Below are 16,622 nucleotides of genomic sequence, written 5' to 3' on the forward strand. Positions count from 1 at the left end.
CTTCGGACATATGCTGGGTAGAAGCGAAACCAGATAACACATAATGATTTTCAAGGTATCTCAGCGGTACGGTAAGGTAACAAACACTATATACCAGAGCGCAATAGCATGAGCGCTCATTTCTACAGGCCACCATGCTCATCAGGCGCCGTGTCCATTGCCTCGATAGTCACTCATTCGCTCTAGTTGAATAACCAATCGGCCAGATCTCACGACACGCACATCCTCCTCATTAAGTCATACATACCCATCGTTGCCCCAGCCCCCAGCCCCTATCCGCCAACCAACCAACCAACCAGCCACATCTAGAAATCATAATACCGCGGCTCGTTAAACACATGATACCGGTGCCCACGCACGCCCTTACCCCTAAACAGTGCCGGGAACCTCTTGGCCTCGTCCAGCTCGCCCTCCTTGACCCGCCTGTCTCTCCGGTCCTCCTCGGCCGCGAGGAACCCCTCCTTCTCCTGTTCCGAGCGCGGCACGACAAACTTGCCCACCTGCAGCTCCGTGTCGGTGATGGTGCTGCGGCTGACCCGCGCGTAGCCCGTCCGCTTCAGGCCCTTGTACAGGATGTACTCGCACCAGCGGTCCCAGTCCGTCGGGTCGATGTCGTGCATGCCGCTGACGTCCGACACGTACGTGTTGTAGTTGCCCTCGCCGGGCTTTGTCACGAGGTACGACAGCAGGATGGAGGGGCGGTCCGTGGAGCCCATCAGCTTGGACAGGTACTCGGTCTGCAGCCGGCGGTCCTCGGGGTCCTCCTCCTGGCCCGAGTGGAAGACAAAGACGTCCACCAGCGTGCCGTAGGCGTCGATGGTGGCGTGGATGGCGGGGGCGAGCTCGCCCACGGGGCTGGGCAGGAGGTGGTGCGTCGAGTTCACGATTGGGAACTTGGACAGCAGGGCGGCGCCCCAGGTGTGCTTGTTGGGGCCCGGGCCGTAGTCGACGTACATGCCGAGGTCCTCGGCGAGATACTGCGTCGTGTCGCGGTTGCCCATGATGATGCGCTGGAGGTCGCTCTCGAGGAGGCCGATGACGTCGATCTCCAGCTCCTTGATCAGGTCACGCATGCGGACCTCGGAGCTCCACATGTCATTGTCGAGCGAGAAGTGGATGGTCCAGATGCCCGCAGTGATGAGGTTCGCGTCGCTGTGGTAGGGCTTGTAGTCGTTTGTGGGGAAGCGCAGGAAGGCCGTGCCCAGGAAGAGCAGGTTCAAGACGCCGAGGACCGAGAGGTGATACCTGCGGTGGGGCTTCGGGGCCGAGTTATTCCTGACAGGCCGCTTCCCGGCCTTCTTGGACGAGTTGACGCGGTTGATGTCCAGGAAGCCAGCGCCGATCATCAGGAAGGTGGTGAGCATGACCCAGTCGGTATGCTCGCGGACCGCCGGGCCGCCGGGCACGAAGGCATAGGCAACGACCCAGACGTGGAAGAGCACCAGGAAGTTGTAGACGAAGAAGCCCAGGCCGAATGTGACAGCAGGGGTCTTCTTGGCCGCGTTGGTGATCAGAGGATGAGAGCTGGCCATCAAGAAGGTGGCCGTGATGAGGGCGCCGAGGTAGCCAAACCAGTGGCTGGAGAATGTCAAGATGGCAGCACCAACACAGCCGAAGGCGTAGAAGCCGTAGGTGTTGACGACCTGCGGGCGGAAGAGGCCAAGAAGCAGACCGCCAGTCATTGCCCAGATGGTGTACCAGGCGGACGTGTTGGCGGTGGGACCTCGAATGGGATACCCCTCCCAGACCCAGAGGATCATGGTGCTGGTGTCGGAAAGGAGGGAGTGCAGCCCAAACAACAGGCCACCGATGCTGAGGGCCGAGAGCACGGCCGAGCCATCCTTTCTCGAGCCACTGTCGCCGCCACTGAGGACCCCGCGCCTGGTGAACCTGAGGGCAGCAGGGACGGCGAGGAACAGGGCGGTGTAGTTCCAACCACCGTTGGCCCCGTGCATGATGGGCCAGATGGGGTTGTTTGTCTGCCACATGAACTTGGCAATGCTGGACACGAGCAGGCCGGCCATCCAGGCCATGATGCGCGACTCGAGGCGGCCCTCGTGGACGGAATCGGCGTGAAAGGTGGCGGCCCAAGCCAGACACTGCATCCACACGGCGAAGCCGACAGTGCTGAGGCGGCCGACGGGGTCGGGGACCAGGAACGCGAGCAGGCCGGACAGCGACAGCAGGTGGACGACGCGCAGGTTCTGGACGACCAGCGTCCGCAGGGGTTTTATGCCCAGCAGGAAGGGCGAGACCGTAGACATGACGAAAGCCTCGTAGCCGGAGATGCCCATGTACCAGAGCGGGAAGTACCAGACAAGGACGCCCAAGCTGGTGAGGATGGACCAGAAGACGAAGCCATGGTAGACGTCGGCGACGATGTCGAGGGCGGCGCTGGTGCCAAAGGGCAGGGTGGAGAGGGCGGCGGCGGCCTTTTCCTTCTGCTTCTCAAGCTCGGCCGAGGAGACGGACGAGGGGTTCGCACTAGAAGAGAAACACGACATTTAGAACGGGCTCGGTGACCGGGAGGCGTATCATAATCCGCAGTGTGTACACGTACGCTGACATGTACAGTAACAGGGCGGGGTCGTTGGTACTTGCTCCCTCTTTGTGTCTTTTTTCTTGCTCTTTTTTTTTTCTTTCAAGATCTATTTGGGAAGCCATTGGACATACCCCTTGCTGACTCCTTTGATGTCCCTGACTACCACCTCGAACGAGTCGAAATCCAGGGCGGTGACTGCGTCGAACGCGACATCGAGAAGAACGAGGGACCACTCGAAGAAGGCGTAGGTGGTATAAGCTGTGGGCACAAGGTCAGCAAGTGCTTGCTCTGCCACCTGGTCCTCTTTTGGCCAGGCCATCCTCTCGCGCTCGCTCTTCTGTGAACATACCTCCTGGCACCCTGTGCACCTTGTGCTGGATAAAAAAGTATATGAGCGGGATGATGCTCCCGTAGAAGGCGCCCGAGACGTATTTCCTGTACTTGATGGCGGCGGGGTTGGGGGGGCTCAGGGCGATGCAGCCAAAGGTCCAGGGGATGGTTGCCAGCAGGTAGGAGATCATGAAGACGTCGTGCCAGTCATGGTCGTCGGTGGAGGTGACATAGGTCCAGCCGCCGCAGGTCAGGGTTCGGAAGGCGCCCCAGAAGGCGACAAAGGTGGGCAGTTTGTGGCCGGGCCTGCGCGACAGGAGGTACCAGAATGCGACGAGGGCGAACCTCGGACCTGCCGGAACAAGTCAGTCAGTCTTGGTCTTGCAGCCTTGGTCTTGGCTGGTTTTTTAGTTGCAGCGGAGGATCCGGATGGACCGAGGACTGACCAGAGGTTAATGCGATAAACAGCTGGAAGAAGGACCGCTCAGGATAGCGGTCGCCTATTGTGGCCGAGACGGAGGGGAACCACTCCTGGGGATATCCGAACCACTCATTCTGGACGATCTTGTGGTAGTGGAGCGAGATGCCGACGACCAATGCGCTGAGGAAGGCAGCTGGGAGACGAGGTCAGTCTGAGGAGAGGGGGAGGGCTCGCCCTCTTCAGCTCGAGGTGAGGGTGAGGAGAGCAGAGGGAGGAGAGGGGGCATACTGTATGCGAGAATGGTATGCAACCAGCTGATCCAGATGCCACTGAAGGAGAAGAGCACGCCGCCGTCCTTGTCTTTGTAGCCAGACCGCGCCATTGTGGGGGGGGGGGGGAGGCCCTCGATCACAAGAGCATGTGGGAGAAGGGCAATTGGAGGGGGAGGAGGAGGAGGAGTAAACAAATTGGAACAAAGTGGCGGGGGTGAACAACGACGACGACGACGGGGACGAGAAGAATGGAGGGCAAGGAAGGGGAGGGGAGCGCAAGAGGATGGATGGTTGGAAGGAACGGTCGGGTCGGATCAGATCAGATCAGATCAGATCACCAATTCACTCGGTCACTCAGTCAACAAGCGAGAGCAAGAGCTTGGTTGCAGGGATTGGCTGCATGCATGCACGCGATGGAAAAGTGAGAAAGTGAGCAAGTGAGCGTCGCATCCATCCATCCCTACCAGCTTCGCTGCTACAATACGCGCCCAGTTGGTAGGCACAGCTGATCGATCCTCCCTCACCCACCCAGGCTGACCCAGCCAGCCCAGCCTCGGCAGCCTGGTACGTCACCGTCCCGCCCACTCAGCACTGAGCAGACGGCCCAGCTTGCAGATCCTCCAACCAGGGCCCCCTCTGCTGTGGACTGTTAGCTTCCTTCTTAGCCCAAGGCACCACCCACCCCCACCCCAGTCCGTTTTCTTGGGGGTCCCACCTGGGCCCGTTTAGCCCGGCCCCACTAAAAAGTTCAGAAACGGGACTTTGACTTTTCAACACCACGAAGATATCACGATCCTCCTCCCACCTTTCCGTCACCACCACCACCACCACCACCACGACTACTCCTACCACCACAACCTCCACCACCACCACCCGCCAACAATGGCCAACGTCGCCGAAAAGGCCCGCTTCCACCTCGAGCGGGCCGTGCCCCAGCTGCGGGAGTTCGAGGAGAAGGAGATCTTCACCAAGGACGAGATCCGCACCCTCGTCTCCAAGCGCACCGAGTTCGAGCACCTCGTCCTGGGCCCCGGCTGCAAGCCCCACCACTTCCGGTCCTACGTCGCCTGGGAGCTGTCCCTCGACAAGCTGCGCGCCAGGCGCTGCCTGCGCAAGGGCATCAAGCACTCGTCCACCTCGCACGCCAGCAGCGCCCGCGTCTTCTCCATCTACGAGCGCGCCGTCCTGCGCCACCCGGCCAGCCTCGACCTGTGGGCCGACTACCTCGACTACGCCGCCCGCGCAAAGGCCACGAAGCGGTGGCGCAAGGTCATGACCCGCGCCCTGCGCATGCACCCCGTCAACCCGGCCCTGTGGGCCCGCGCCGGCAGGCGGGCCGCCCGCGACGGCGACATGGAGGGCGCCAGGGGGTTCTTCATGCGCGGCTGCCGCTTCTGCAACGCCACCGCCGACCTGTGGCTCGAGTACGCCCGCGTCGAGATGGAGTGGCTGGCCCGCATGGAGGGCAAGAGGAAGAACAAGGGCGGCGCCAGGAAGGGCCTCGAGGAGGCGCGCGCCGAGGAGACGGTCGACGACGGCGACGTGCTGCGCTTCGGCGAGGACGACGACGACGACGACGAGTTCGAGGACAACGAGGTACTGCCCGACGACCCGCTGGCCGACGAGCACGGCAGACAGGCGGCCAAGGAGGCGAGGAGGGCCCTGTCAGACGAGGCCATCACGAAGCTCGAGAAGAGCCCCGCCCTGCAGGGCGCCATCCCAAGGGCGGTCTTTGACGCCGCCAGGAAGCAGCCCTTCTACAGCGCGGCCGCCGCCGAGGCCTTCTTCGACGTGTTCGCCGGCTTCACCGCCGTCTCGGCCCAGCCCGCCATCATCCAGCACGTGCTGGACGCCATGGCCGACGACTTCCCGCGCCACCCGGCCACGTGTGCCTGTGTCGTCCGGCAGCCGCTGGTCGCCGTCGACGTCACCACGGCCGAGTTCCCCCGCGCGCTGCGCGAGGTTCTGGCGCGCCTCAGGGCGCAGGAGGGGGTCGTCGAGGACAGGGCGGGGCTGGCGGCCAGGACGGTCGCCTGGATCAGGCCCATCCTCAAGAGGAAGGACCTGGACGAGAACGTCCGCACGGTGCTGGAGCACACGAGGCGCAAGCTCGAGAACCCTTGATCGGCGAAGGGCGCCGGCCACAGAACACGGACAGTCAGAGTCAGGCCACCCACAAAACCAGGGACACACATACATGCCATGCCGCCAGGCAGGCCCTACCAGCAGTATACAGCACGCCGCACGCCCAGGCGTAACACATGTACATACACTTACACACTCAAACCCACCCCCTTCGGCCCCCACCATCACGTACCACGCATCACGCATCACGCACCCGCCTCGGCCTTGTCCCTGGCCTTGGCCTCCGCCACACCGACCAGGCACCCCCACTCCTCGGCGCTCACCCTGCTCACGCTCAGCCGCGACTGCTTGAGCATCTGCATGTCCCGCAGCGGGCCGTCGCCACCGCCCATGGCGCGCAACTCCTTCAGCCCGATGGGCACGCGGAACTTGGAGCGGAACTCGACGTGCACGACGCTCCACTTTGGGTCGTCCGGCTTGGACTTTGGGTCGTAGTAGGGGCATTTTGGGTCGTGGGCGGTGACTGTTTGGGGGGGTTTCGCTTGTTAGATGGTACGTGGTGGATTTCTCGGGGTGCCGAGTAGACGTAGTGGGAAGGGAAGGGAAGGGAAGGGGAAGGGGAGAGGAGGGCTGAGGATGAGGGTGAGAGCGAGGTTGAGAGGCTGGCTACGCACGGTCGGGTGAGTGCTCCTGCACAATCTCCATCGTCCCCACGATGCCCGGCTCCTTGCAGTTGGAGTGGTAGAAGAAGGCGAGGTCGCCCTTCTTCATGGCGCGGAGGTTGTTGCGGGCTGTGTGTGCGTGTTAGCAAATGGGCCTGCCTGCCTTAGAGAGAGCAGCCCATACCAACATAGTTCCTGATTCCTGTGCCCTCGTCAGCCTTCATCTCAGATATCCCGTGGCCAACCCAACCCAGCCAAGCCCGTGAGGGAGAGTGAGGAAGGGAATATAACCGTGGGAAACAAAACACAACAAAACACAAACATACCATCCCACGGCTCAGGCTCGCTCCTGGCAGCCAGGTCGTCGATCGAGAACCGCACGTCCACCCCGTTCTCGAACCGTGTCTCGGGCTCCGCCTTCATCAGCCAATACTGCCTGCCCTGTCCGTCTGTCTGCTCCTCCTCCTCACCACTGGGACCCGTCTTGGGCCCGGCCGCCGTGGATCCTCCTGCCGACTGCACCTTGCCCCCTGTCTTATTTGATTTCTTTACGGGGGCGAGCTTCTTCTCTGGCGTGGCTGCCGGTGCCGGTGCTGTTGACGTGCGTTGACGCGTGGACCGGCGCGGCTGCACCTCGTCGTCCGCCTGGCTTGGCGTCTTCCTCTTTGGCGGCATCCTGATTTTTGCTTGACCCAGAAGGTTTCTTTGTGTGTTCGTGGGTTGATCTATCTGCCTGGTAGCATAGACCCTGCTCTGCTCTGAGTGGTTTTGTGGTTTCTGTTATTCACAAGACTTCTTTATCCTTGTCTTTCAGGAGGTGCTGGGGGGAGTCGCAGTTTGGCCGAGTGCGTAACGCCTAACCCTAAGGTCACTGCCTCAGGCTAGTCTGATGTTGATCGTGAAGCTGTGAATGCAATACCATCGCAAATTCATTTGCCAAGTTGACTCCTCGGGAAGTAAAAGTATTTTAGTATGCGGACATCTATCGGAGCCCACGCTATTGCTGACACCTTGTCACTACTAGTATGCTACTAACATCATTTCAAAGAGCTATGCCGGCAGGGCTTTCAGATCGCATCCCCGATGTCTCAAAGATGTTCTTGGCACCGCGGCGATCTGATTCCCTGAGCTCCCAGTCTTGCGCTTCCAGGCTATCATGCGACAACCGGTTGACCCAGTGGCAATATTCGTTGTCCACCAACGTATCAGTCCCAGCAGTCTCGGATGCTGATTTTGTCTGGGATGTTTTCCAAGGTGTCAATCCGAATGACTTGCCCGATCTGCCGCCACTGAGATCTTGGCCGGAGGGTTTTTGCGTGGTCCTTGCCTGGGTGTATAGACTGCGAAACGAGGCTATACAGGCAACCATGATTGCTAGAACTTGTCAGTCCGAATTGAATTTAGATGGATTGCGATTGATGAGATCTCATGAGTTTGTATGGGACTCCAGGATCCGCAACAACAAGCGACAGGGCCATACAAAGTGCATATGAGTAGGGAAGTAGCGGACAAAGTGAAGGAGAGACAGGAAACGTACCAAGCGTCATTTCCACCGAGTTCCACGTGAGAAACCATGACAAATCTGTCAATTTGTCCTTCATACCTACTCCAATCCGTATGATGGCACATATCATCATGAAAAGAGTCAGGGAGCAGACTGCAACCAACACCAGCTTCTTGCGTAGCGGCAGCATTGACTTCCAGACGACATGACTGGGGACAACCACGACTATAGTGGGTGTTTGGATGGTTAGCAATTTTTTAGTGCTCCTTTCGGCCTCCAGGGGCTGATTACTTCTTTACTTCTGTCTTCAAGTACATCTCGCAGCCGAGCCAGGAAACGCAGAACTATTACATTGGATTTAGTGGAAACTCACTCAAAGCATCCGAGAGGACGTCCAGAGCCGTCGAGACCCGTGCTGTGGTGAACTCGTATTGCATGGTCTCCTTGCTAGCGCACTTTGCTGAGATTGAAACGTGTCAGCCCTGCTCTATAACACGCCGAGGATGATAATAAGAGCCAAGGTCACTCAGATGCTGGTGATCACAGTAAAATATGCTTACTAATTATGTGCTTCCAATCTGCTGTCAAACAACCGTAATCGAACATTGCGACTGAAACGATGTAGCACGCGACGATGACGATGAGCACGCCCCACCAGACGAACTTCTGGGCACGGAAGTTGTTCCCCAATCCATGGAAGAACACCATGAAAGATAACTTGATGATGTACAATGACGTCCAAGTACAGTAGTATGCACCCAAGTTTGCATTAAGAGCGTGCGCGTACTGCTGCAAGTAGCTGTTCAAAGCACCGAGGAAATTGCCGGTCTTGCCGGCGTCCAAGGTGACATAGAGGTTGTTGCCCATGACAGTCCACGTGATTGTGGCAGCCAGGTACAGCACCCATGCGACGACGACGAGATAGTCATCTGCTTTGAAATTTCCGATCACCCTGTGGCGGATAAAAAGACGGGTGAGGACGAAAAGCAGAGATATAATCGTCCCGGCCCAGTATACACCCTTTTGATTTCATTTGAACCGGTCAGTCAAAAAAGCCCTGCTGCGAAACTGCATGCAAACCAGTTTGCAGGATGATATACGCACCAACAGTGCTGGTTGCGGGACGCTGGCTGCTGCCAGCGTGGGATAGGATGACTTGGAAGACATGAATAACGGAAGTTATTTGCAAAATGATTCCCCGACGGTGGCACTCGCGCGGTCCAATAGTCATAATTGGGAAAAATTGTCAGTTCATTCTACGCCTGCAGGTCTATAGGGATATATGCTGCCGTCTTTTCACGTCTTGGAAGTTCTCGCAGGATGCAGGAAGCTCGACTGTGTGGAGACATAGCCAGGGACTGTATGGGGCCATGATTGCTAAAGCAGTTAGATTCGGCCTATTATTATAAGCTTTAACCTATTATAAGTTACTAACAGGCAGCGAACATCCAAGTAGGAGTAAGCGGCTGACTGGAAGGATCGGGTGGATAACCTTGAAACATGACTAGATATCACGCGGTAGTGATTGTCGTTGATAGAGCCTAGCCCTTGTGCGCCTCATTGAAGACCCAGTTAGAATACTACCGTGTACCAACAGGAAAGAATGCTGTGGTGAGGCTGGACGAACGTGTCGAAGGATTGGGTGGATACTATCAATCAGCCAATCCTGTGGAGAAATTCGGGTTGGTATCCACTACTATCTGGGAAAAACGAAGTTGCGCCCCCCCCCGGTTAAATGCCCCCTATTCCTTAATTAAATTAAAACTTTACTAATAGGGTAGAAAATCTAATATTTCTTAATAGGATACCTTTATTAGCCTGTTAATATTTCTTAATTAGTAAAAGAGAGGTTTTAATAATAATTAGTTATTATTTATTATTACTTAAATTTTAATAATTAAAGTTTTATTTATATTTTAATTTATTATTATTTAATAAATAGTTATAAATTAAGTTTTAATACTATTATAGGATAATTTAAAGTTATTATTAGAGGGTTATTATTATTTATATAGTTATTTTAAATATATTATTATTATTATTATTAAATATAGTTAAGTTAAAGTAATAGGTTTTAAAGGTTTATTAGTTTACTTTTTTATAATAAGTTTATAAAGTTTAATTAATATATAGGTTATATAAATTAAAAGTTAAAAATTTTTATTTAATAAATTAGATTTATATTTTAATAAAATATAGTATTTTTTTATTAAATAGTTTTAAATTAATATTATTATAAAATAATAAATAATACTTTTAAAGTTTATAAATAGAATAATAAATAAATATATATATTAATTTATTAATATAATAAGGAGTTTTATAATTATTATCTTTAATAAATATATTAGTTAGATTATATAATAAAATATTTATTTTTATTAATAAGTTTAATTTTAATAAATAAGATAGTATAAAGAGAATTAATTAAGTATTTATTAAGTATATTTTATAAATTAAAAGTTTTTAAGTAAAAATTTATTTTTATATTTTTTTATAATTATATTTAATAGTTTATTTATTATTATAATATATAAAGGTTATATAATAAAAATATTTTTATAATAATTAATAAAAGTATTTTATTAAAAATAAATTTATATTTAAATTTAAAGTTAATTTTATAATAAATAATACTTTATAGTATTATAGTATAGAGATAATTAAGGTAATAGATATAAAAGTATAAAGTATAAATATTTATTTTTATACTTTTAATTTTAATTTTATTAAAGTATATTTTAATAACTTAAAGTATTATTTATATTATTAGTATTAATATAAATTATTAAATTATAATTTAAATAAAGATTTTATTTAATTTTTATTTTTATATTTAAAAATTAAGTTTAGGGTTAAAGTTATTTAAAGATATTTTTATTATATATAAATATTAAAAAAGTATAAAATAAAGTAAATATAATAGTATTAATTAAAAGTTATAAGGATTAAAATTAATAAAGTTTTAATTAAATATAGTTATATAAATAAAAATATTATTTATAAGTTAAATAATTAAATTAATAATTAAAGTTAAAATAAATAACTTAATTATAAATAAATTTATTTAATTAATTAATTATTTAATATTAAATATTTAATTTATTTTATTTACTTAAAATAATTAACTTTTCTTTTTTAACTACTTTTATTATTAATTATATCTTTTATATATTTAATTATTACTTTTTTATTTAAAAGTTTTTAAAACTTATTATATAATCTTTTATTTTATTAAATAAAAAGGATTATTTTAATAAACTTTTAATTCTTTTATTAAATAATTAATTTAATTATAAAGTTTAATATTAAATAAAACTAATTAATTAATTAGATAACCTTTATAGGTTTTATAAAATATATACTTTTAATATCTATTTAATAGTTTATTAAATAGTTATTTAATAGCTTTTATTATAATAATAAGTCTTTTTATTATTATTATTATTAAAAATTAATAAAGTTTTTTTTTCTTTTAAATATAATTTAATTAATATTTTAATTAATAAAATAGTTTTTAAATTATATTTATTAAATTAAATATTCTTCTTTTATAAAGTCTATAAAGGTTAAACTTTATACTTTATAACTTTTATAAATTACTTAAGTTAAGCTCTTTCTAATAGATTTCTAAAATATTTTTAAAGTATTTTTATAATAAACTTTTAATATAAAACTATTTTATTTTTTTATTTATAATAATAATAATAAAAGAATAATTAGTAGTTTCTACCTTTATAGTAGGCTTATAGGTATTACTATTATTATTACTATTAATAGTAATAGGTTAAAACTCTATTAAACTTATAAAAGAAGCTAATAATAATAATAGTAATAATAGCCTTATTAAGGCTATTTAATTATATTTAACTTTAAGTAAATTAATATTAAATAATAAATTAATAATTATATTAATATTACTTTTTTATTTTTATTTTTATTATTTTTTAAAAGAAATAAGGTTAACCTTATTACTATTAAGCTTCTCCTTATTAGACTCTATTTAAACTATTTAATAATTAAAAGGACTTTTAATAAGTACTTAATTATAATATTATTTATTATAATTATATTAAACTAGTTTTTAAGTTTTTATTAAATAAATTAATATATATATTATTTTATTTAATAAAATACTATTATTATAAAAATCCCTTTATTTTAATAGTAATAATTAGCTTTATAATATTTATTTAAAAATATAACTATATTTTTATTAATTATTTATACTTTTTTATATAAAGTTTATTTCTATCTTTATTTTAACTTTTATTTAATAATTATTAATATAAATTAAAGAGTTTTAAAATTTAAATTTCTATTAGGTATATTTAAGTTTATTATTTATTTAATTATTAATAAATTATCCTTTAAGATAATTATTTACTAAATAGTTAATAATAATTAAAAGATCTTAATTAATAGATATTTAATTAAGTAATTACCTTATAATATAAATATTTATAACTTTTATATTAATAATATAACTTTATAGTTATATAAGAATTAAAGAAAAAGGGTCTTTAAGATTTAAAAATATATTTATAATATTATTATAGTTAAGTATTTTAATCTTTTATTAATATCTTTTTTATAGTTTTTAATTATAAAGTTAAAGATTTTTAACTTATAAACTAATTAATTTTAATAAAAATATCCTTTAGTTTAATAATTATATTTAAATAATTTTTATACTTTTTTAATTAAATCTTTAAATAAGTTAATATAATTTAATAAAAGTTTTAAATTTTTAATCTTTATCCTCCTTCTTTAATATAATAGTTTATTTTTAAGTTATATAATAGGAGTAATATTAACTTTTAGGCTATAAATTTTAATAAATAAAGTTAAGGTTAATCTACTTAAATATATTTATATTAAAGAGTTAATTAAATAATTTTAAAGTATTTAATATTATTATTATTATTATTTATTAAGGACTTTACTTTATTAATAAAAGGGTTTTTATTATTAATACCTTTTAAAGCTTTTTTTTTTATTATTAGGTATATTTTTTTATTATTAACTTTAATAGTATTTTTATACCTCTAAATTACTTAATTTATTATAATAATCTTATTTTAAATAGTCTTTAAGGGTATTTATAAATACTTTTAAGTAATTTATTAGACTTTAATTACCTTAATAGTTAGCTTTTAAGTATATAATTATTTAAATAGTATAGTATTTTTATTAATAAACTATATAATTTAACTTTTAAATAAATTTTATATAATAAATATTAAATAGTTTAGGTTTAATAAGTTAGTTAAAGTATATTATTTATAATATTAGTTAGGTTAATATTACCTTATATTAGGGTAAGTAGGTTATATATACCTTTATAGGTTAAGTTTAAATTAATTATATAAGATTAGTATAATATTATTTTTATTTAATTGGGTAATGAAGATGATTTATTGTTAGTATTAATGAGGTTAATAGGGGTGTTTTAGTGAGAATGTTGGATTTTTTGCTCTATTAGTGAAGTTTTGGTTTAACTGAGGAACAGGGGGTATTTAACCGGGGGGGGGCGCAACTTCGTTTTTCCTAGACAGCAGTAGACAGGGTCACTAATTGCAAATGTGTGGCTTCGTCTTACAGGGACGAAGTCAAATCGACCTTGATCCACATATTGGCTGTTATTTCCTGATTCCTTCAAATCCTACAAATACTTTTCGAACCGAAGGAGGCTTTCACACGTTCTTTATGCTGCATTCCCTTTCCACCACAACACACATTCTACATAGGCACCATGCCGTATCATCCCCTCTTTGACTCCGCGGCTGTCGTCCTTCTGTCAATCGTCAGCCTTGGATTCTCAAAAGCGTCAATTTCCCAGCGCAGCGGCTGTCTTGTTGTTTTGAGCTTGCTGACGTGGCACTGCGTTGCAAGATGTCCGGCCTATATCCACCGCAGCTCTTGGGCGCAATCGGTAGGAGGTTATACCCTCTCGTTTCTGTTGCACTATGTGGACGTTGGCGTTCTGAACGGATGGGATTTTGAGCTGCAAGGCCCTGTGAGGGACTTTGCCAAGGGGCCTATCGTACGACCCGAAAAAGCTCGCCTGATAGACGAAAAGGATTCGACGAGCGACTCTGCGACAACACACAAAGTCGACGACGACTCTATCCTTGCGAGGCTCAAGTTTGGTCTCTGTGTCTTTTGCTCATGGCGCTTCGTCGGCACACCGTACCAGGTCCGAAACCTTCCCAAACTGCAAGAGAATCTGCGACATGACCGATCAGCCTTTCTGATACACACCGGCGTGACGGTCGCAATATGTTACTTAATCCTGGACGGCATGTTCTTGTCGCAAGATCCTCAGCTCGCCGCGAGGTTCTTCTCGGATGAGAAAACGGCCTTGTTTTCCCGACTCGACTCGGTGACGCTGGAGGAATTGTCCATGCGACTCTTTGCAGCCCTTGGTCTTTGCGTGAGCCTCGTCTCTGTTCAACGCGGCGTGTACTGCATTTTGGCCCTTACTTGTGTTGGGCTTGGATTCAATGAGCCGGAACAGTGGCCTCCGTTCAACGGTTCTTTATCGGAAGCTTACTGCCTGAGGAAGTTCTGGAGGTACGTCGCCCAGGTGCCGTGACACAACCGTGCTGACCCGACCCAACTGACTGACGAGACACTTTAGCTCGTTCTGGCATCAGATGAACACCCACAGACTGCTTTCCGTTGTGAATTTTGTGCTTTATGAAATTCTGCGTGTCCCTGCATCTTGGAAGCGCAGCTATGCCGTAAGGTGTCTCGGTGCCTGGTTGGTCTTCTTTTTCTCGGGAGTTTTCCACGTCGCACTCGATGTTTCTGCCGGTAAGCCACTCTGATAATCCCACTGGAAGCAGCTTCCAAATCTGTCTTGGTAAGGTTCTGACCGATACACGTGTAGGTATTCCTGCTGTAAAGTCTGGAGCACTCGCATTCTTCTTGATACAACCGGTAGGGATCATGATGGAGGATCTATTTACACTGGCATGGGCACCACTTCAGGAACGTTTACAAATATCCGGAGGCATCAGTCGCTGCATTGGAGCTCTCTGGATTCTCTTGTGGATGACATGGACCGTGCCATGGTACATGTATCCGATTGTGGCACAGGGGAGTTCAGACGATGGTGTTATTCCAGTGAGCATAATCTTGTACATGAAGAGACTTCTGAGTTGCAAGGGAGGTGGCCCCAGCCTTGTTCATAACTTTTATAATCAATGACAGCATATCTGCTCTGTGGTATGTAGTGTATGGGGGGAATTAATTATTCATGTGGTCTGCTAGTCCATCGAGGGAATTCTTGGGCCGTCCAAAAACACACATGAGCACAAATTCAACTCCCACATACCTTCGCACCGAAACATGTCACAAAATGTACGACCAGGAGGTTAATGCGCGTGGGATACAGGCCCACGACGCTGGTTAGACGTTCGAGCAAAGCAACCAAAACCTGTTATTAATAAATGTCATGCAACTCTACTCTAACGAACCAGCAAAAAGAAAAGCCTAGAAAAGGATTCAGACAGAACTGGCCTTGCCGCACATATCCAAGCACCGCCGCACAAGACCAGGACACCCACCGGCAGCCCCCCTGGCCCCCGCCTGTCTGAGGCGGTCACGCTCCATGGTCTCGAGGCACTCGCGCAACGCATTGACGGCCGGGCTCTCTTCCTCACCTTCCTCTTCAACCTGCTCCTCGGGCACACTGGCGAGCTGCGCCGCGGGGCGACACCACTTGCAGTTCTCAACCATGAAGCATATGCTCCGCGGGGGCTGGCTGGGGGTGTTTCTGTTGGCCCTGGGCCGAGTATTAATGCTCTCGCTGCCTCCTGTGGCTGGGCTTTCGTCGGTCGAGCTTACGTCTACCAGCTCGACGCCTACCTTATATGGGCTATCGAGGGGGACCGGGTCCGGCTTAGTCGTGCGGCGAGCGGGCATGTTTTGTTGGGTTCGGGTTGGGGCGGTGGCTGGGTGGTTGGACCGAGGGCTTGTCTGGTGAGAAGGTAATTGTACCTGTGGGGATACTGGTAGAACCTTCTCGAGTGACGAGCTGTTCGGTGTGGGTGGTTTTGGAAGTGACGGAACAGGGAGCAAGAAGAATGTTTTTGACGGATGTGTAGGTGGTTTTAAGTATTTTGGATAGACACAGGTCTCTCCCCATCTTTGTTTACCTCAGCGTGTTTCATTGTCCAATTTACAATGGATTGTGTTGTACGGGAAGCTCTCTCCTGTCAGTCAGACAAAGCCTTTTCTGGCCTAGCCATTGTTCTCCCTTTGTACCAGCAGACTCCAGTCAAAAAGAAGAATCCCCAAGATGCTGGAATTTGGCTGGCTATCGAAGTCGCTACGCCAGGTCTCTCTGCTACCTAGGCACTTCTGTTGTGGCTTCTGGAACCTGTCCAATGGGGCTGATGGCTTTTCTGGCTCCGTATCTCGTTGAACTAGGGAATCAACTTAATCTAGTTCACATTTTACGCACAATTTCCCCTGTGCCGCCTGACTGTGCCGTGTTAGAAGCTAGGATGGAGATATGATACGGTCTTTGCGCCGGAGTCATTACGATTAATATTATAGGTTGCAATCTAGGCAGAGAAATAAAGAAACCAACTATTGAACGAGAAACTTGTCATCACAGGTAGTGAAACTCAACTTCACATTAACACGTGACCCATCTCTACTTTTGAGCATTTCACACCGTCCTATTACCACTCATATAGTATCCCACCATGGAAGCACTTGCAAGCCCTGTTGCAATCATGAACACAACGAAGGAGTCGCTAGTGAATATCCAGCTTCCCAATCCTCTCGGTGC

At 46.3% G+C, this 16,622-nt stretch overlaps 5 protein-coding genes across 5 annotated transcripts; 1 reads left to right on the plus strand and 4 right to left on the minus strand.

Annotated features, from left to right (window-relative positions):
• Positions 1–29: 29 nt before the first annotated feature.
• On the minus strand, positions 30–3,859 carry KVR01_013795 (uncharacterized protein). Its single transcript, XM_044786504.1, has 5 exons — positions 3,582–3,859; positions 3,319–3,486; positions 2,892–3,224; positions 2,674–2,800; positions 30–2,484 (listed from the first exon to the last, which is right to left on the minus strand). Exons 1-5 carry the CDS (start codon positions 3,673–3,675, stop codon positions 306–308), a joined length of 2,901 nt encoding a protein of 966 aa, XP_044637222.1. The 5' UTR covers positions 3,676–3,859; the 3' UTR covers positions 30–305.
• Positions 3,860–4,447: 588 nt separating this feature from the next.
• KVR01_013800 (snoRNA-binding rRNA-processing protein UTP6) lies at positions 4,448–5,689 on the plus strand (the record flags this gene model as incomplete). The annotated part of the gene is made up of 1 exon (XM_044781720.1): positions 4,448–5,689. One exon carries the CDS (start codon positions 4,448–4,450, stop codon positions 5,687–5,689), a length of 1,242 nt encoding a protein of 413 aa, XP_044637227.1.
• A 206-nt stretch (positions 5,690–5,895) lies between these two features.
• Positions 5,896–6,987, minus strand: KVR01_013818 (uncharacterized protein; the record flags this gene model as incomplete). Its single annotated transcript, XM_044789512.1, has 4 exons — positions 5,896–6,173; positions 6,325–6,441; positions 6,497–6,514; positions 6,639–6,987. 4 exons carry the CDS (start codon positions 6,985–6,987, stop codon positions 5,896–5,898), a joined length of 762 nt encoding a protein of 253 aa, XP_044637245.1.
• Positions 6,988–7,517: 530 nt separating this feature from the next.
• On the minus strand, positions 7,518–8,683 carry KVR01_013778 (uncharacterized protein; the record flags this gene model as incomplete). Its single annotated transcript, XM_044787883.1, has 4 exons — positions 7,518–7,639; positions 7,850–8,041; positions 8,190–8,276; positions 8,377–8,683. The coding sequence occupies 4 exons, from the start codon at positions 8,681–8,683 to the stop codon at positions 7,518–7,520; spliced, it is 708 nt and encodes a 235-aa protein (XP_044637205.1).
• A 6,645-nt stretch (positions 8,684–15,328) lies between these two features.
• Positions 15,329–15,748, minus strand: KVR01_013805 (uncharacterized protein; the record flags this gene model as incomplete). The annotated part of the gene is made up of 1 exon (XM_044785607.1): positions 15,329–15,748. The coding sequence occupies one exon, from the start codon at positions 15,746–15,748 to the stop codon at positions 15,329–15,331; it is 420 nt and encodes a 139-aa protein (XP_044637232.1).
• Positions 15,749–16,622: the final 874 nt, after the last annotated feature.

This window comes from Diaporthe batatas (genome assembly GCF_019321695.1).
Source record: "Diaporthe batatas strain CRI 302-4 chromosome Unknown Contig00032, whole genome shotgun sequence".
In the NCBI taxonomy this organism is placed as follows: domain Eukaryota; kingdom Fungi; phylum Ascomycota; class Sordariomycetes; order Diaporthales; family Diaporthaceae; genus Diaporthe; species Diaporthe batatas.

What these genes read in the sequence shown, in the direction of transcription:
- KVR01_013795 (XM_044786504.1), bottom strand. Translation starts at nt 3,675, where the DNA reads ATGGCGCGGTCTGGCTACAAAGACAAGGACGGCGGCGTGCTCTTCTCC. An exon ending in GCATACCATTCTCGCATACA is followed by an intron (nt 3,487 to 3,581) that starts GTATGCCCCCTC and finishes CTCGTCTCCCAG; the next exon opens with CTGCCTTCCTCAGCGCATTG. An exon ending in GGTGCACAGGGTGCCAGGAG is followed by an intron (nt 2,801 to 2,891) that starts GTATGTTCACAG and finishes TTGTGCCCACAG; the next exon opens with CTTATACCACCTACGCCTTC.